Source organism: Rhinopithecus bieti, unplaced genomic scaffold, assembly GCF_001698545.2.
Source record: "Rhinopithecus bieti isolate Rb0 unplaced genomic scaffold, ASM169854v2 scaffold_4553, whole genome shotgun sequence".
Classification (NCBI taxonomy): Eukaryota; Metazoa; Chordata; class Mammalia; order Primates; family Cercopithecidae; genus Rhinopithecus; species Rhinopithecus bieti.
In genome coordinates, this window is record NW_016804694.1 from 1,987,530 (window position 1) to 1,988,858 (window position 1,329).

The 1,329-nt window shown below is 50.2% G+C and overlaps 1 protein-coding gene across 7 annotated transcripts in view; it reads right to left on the reverse strand.

The window, feature by feature from the left end:
- LOC108528348 (transmembrane protein 217) overlaps positions 1–1,329 on the reverse strand; it is a 55,298-nt gene that overhangs the window by 6,160 nt on the left and 47,809 nt on the right. For 4 of the 7 annotated variants that reach the window (XM_017870137.1, XM_017870135.1, XM_017870136.1 and 1 more), the window contains one exon: positions 221–836. The exons of the other annotated variants lie outside the window; for them this stretch is intronic. In XM_017870137.1, coding sequence (XP_017725626.1) covers positions 221–825 — 605 coding nt within the window. In that variant the 5' untranslated portion in view covers positions 826–836. The remainder of the gene's footprint in view (positions 1–220; positions 837–1,329) is intronic. 7 annotated transcript variants of the gene reach the window in all.

Consider the following 1,329-nt stretch of genomic DNA (forward strand, 5'->3'; position numbering starts at 1 on the left):
TGCTCTGTCACCCAGGCTGAAGTGCAGTGGCATGATCTCGGCTCACTGCAACCTCCACCTCCCAGGTCAAGCGATTCTCCAGTCTCAGCCTCCCAAGTAGCTGGGATTACAGGCGTGTGCTGCCACAGCTGGTTAATTTTCTACTTTTTAAAGTAGAGACAGGGTTTTGCCATATTGGTCAGGCTGGTCTTGAACTCCTGACCTCAGGCGATCCACCTACCTCTGCCTTCCAAAGCGCTGGGTTTCCAGGTGTGAGCCACTGAGCCCACCCAAAACTGATAATCTTTTATTTCTGCTGTGGAGAGCCTCCGCTGTAGAAATTCGTCTCTTGTAGGAAATTATATTGCCCTGGCTCTGGTTTTTGTAGGTTATCTGGGCATAGTTGATAACAAAGAACATCCAGAAACAGTGCATGACGGTACGAGACACCAAGCCAAACCAGCGCATGATTCTGACCTCTGTAACACTGAAGTCGTCGTTGGTGAGGATTTGTATTACGAGGTTTACAGTTTCATAGAAAAAAATCCAGGCAATGTAGATGACCAGGCCCCTGAAGATCTGGGCATACACTGAGTACAGGAGGAAGCAGCTGATGAGGATGGTGATGAAAGAGAGGAAGAGGACGATTTTAAAACTCCAGCAGATGATGAAGTCATTTATGATGTCACTTGCACTCTCGTACTTTAGTGTGATCTCAGTGCAATTGCCATGCCCTAGGTGATTATGTTCAAAGATGAGATACATGTGTACGGCCATGATGGTGAAGACCCCTGCCAACACGGTGCCCATTTTGGCAGTCATCCCACACCACTGCTGCTGTTTCATGCCGAGACCTCCTGTGAAGACAGACAACATGAGGGGGAATTCTAGTTCCTGCCAACATAGTAAACTACCAGGGTTCTGCCTCCTTTCCCAGTCCACCTTGGAGAAACACACACAGCAATATGAAAACCAAGAAACTATAGCCTTGGGAAGACAGAGGTTGTTTAAAATGGATTGGGGGTGGGGAAGAGAGAGGATTCAGTCAAGTCGGTGGCAATGACCAAATAAAATCACAGCAGCAGGGCCGGGCGCGGTGGCTCACACCTGTAATCCCAGCACTTTGGGAGGCCAAGACGGGCGGGTCACGAGGTCAGGAGATCGAGACCATGCTGGCTAACACGGTGAAACTCCGTCTCTACTAAAAATACAAAAAATTAGCTGGGCGTGGTGGCGGGCGCCTGTAGTTTGAGCTACTCAGGAGGCTGAGGCAGGAGAATGGCGTGAACCCCGGAGGCGGAGCTTGCAGTGAGCCGAGATTGCGCCACTGCACTCCAGCTTGGGCGACAG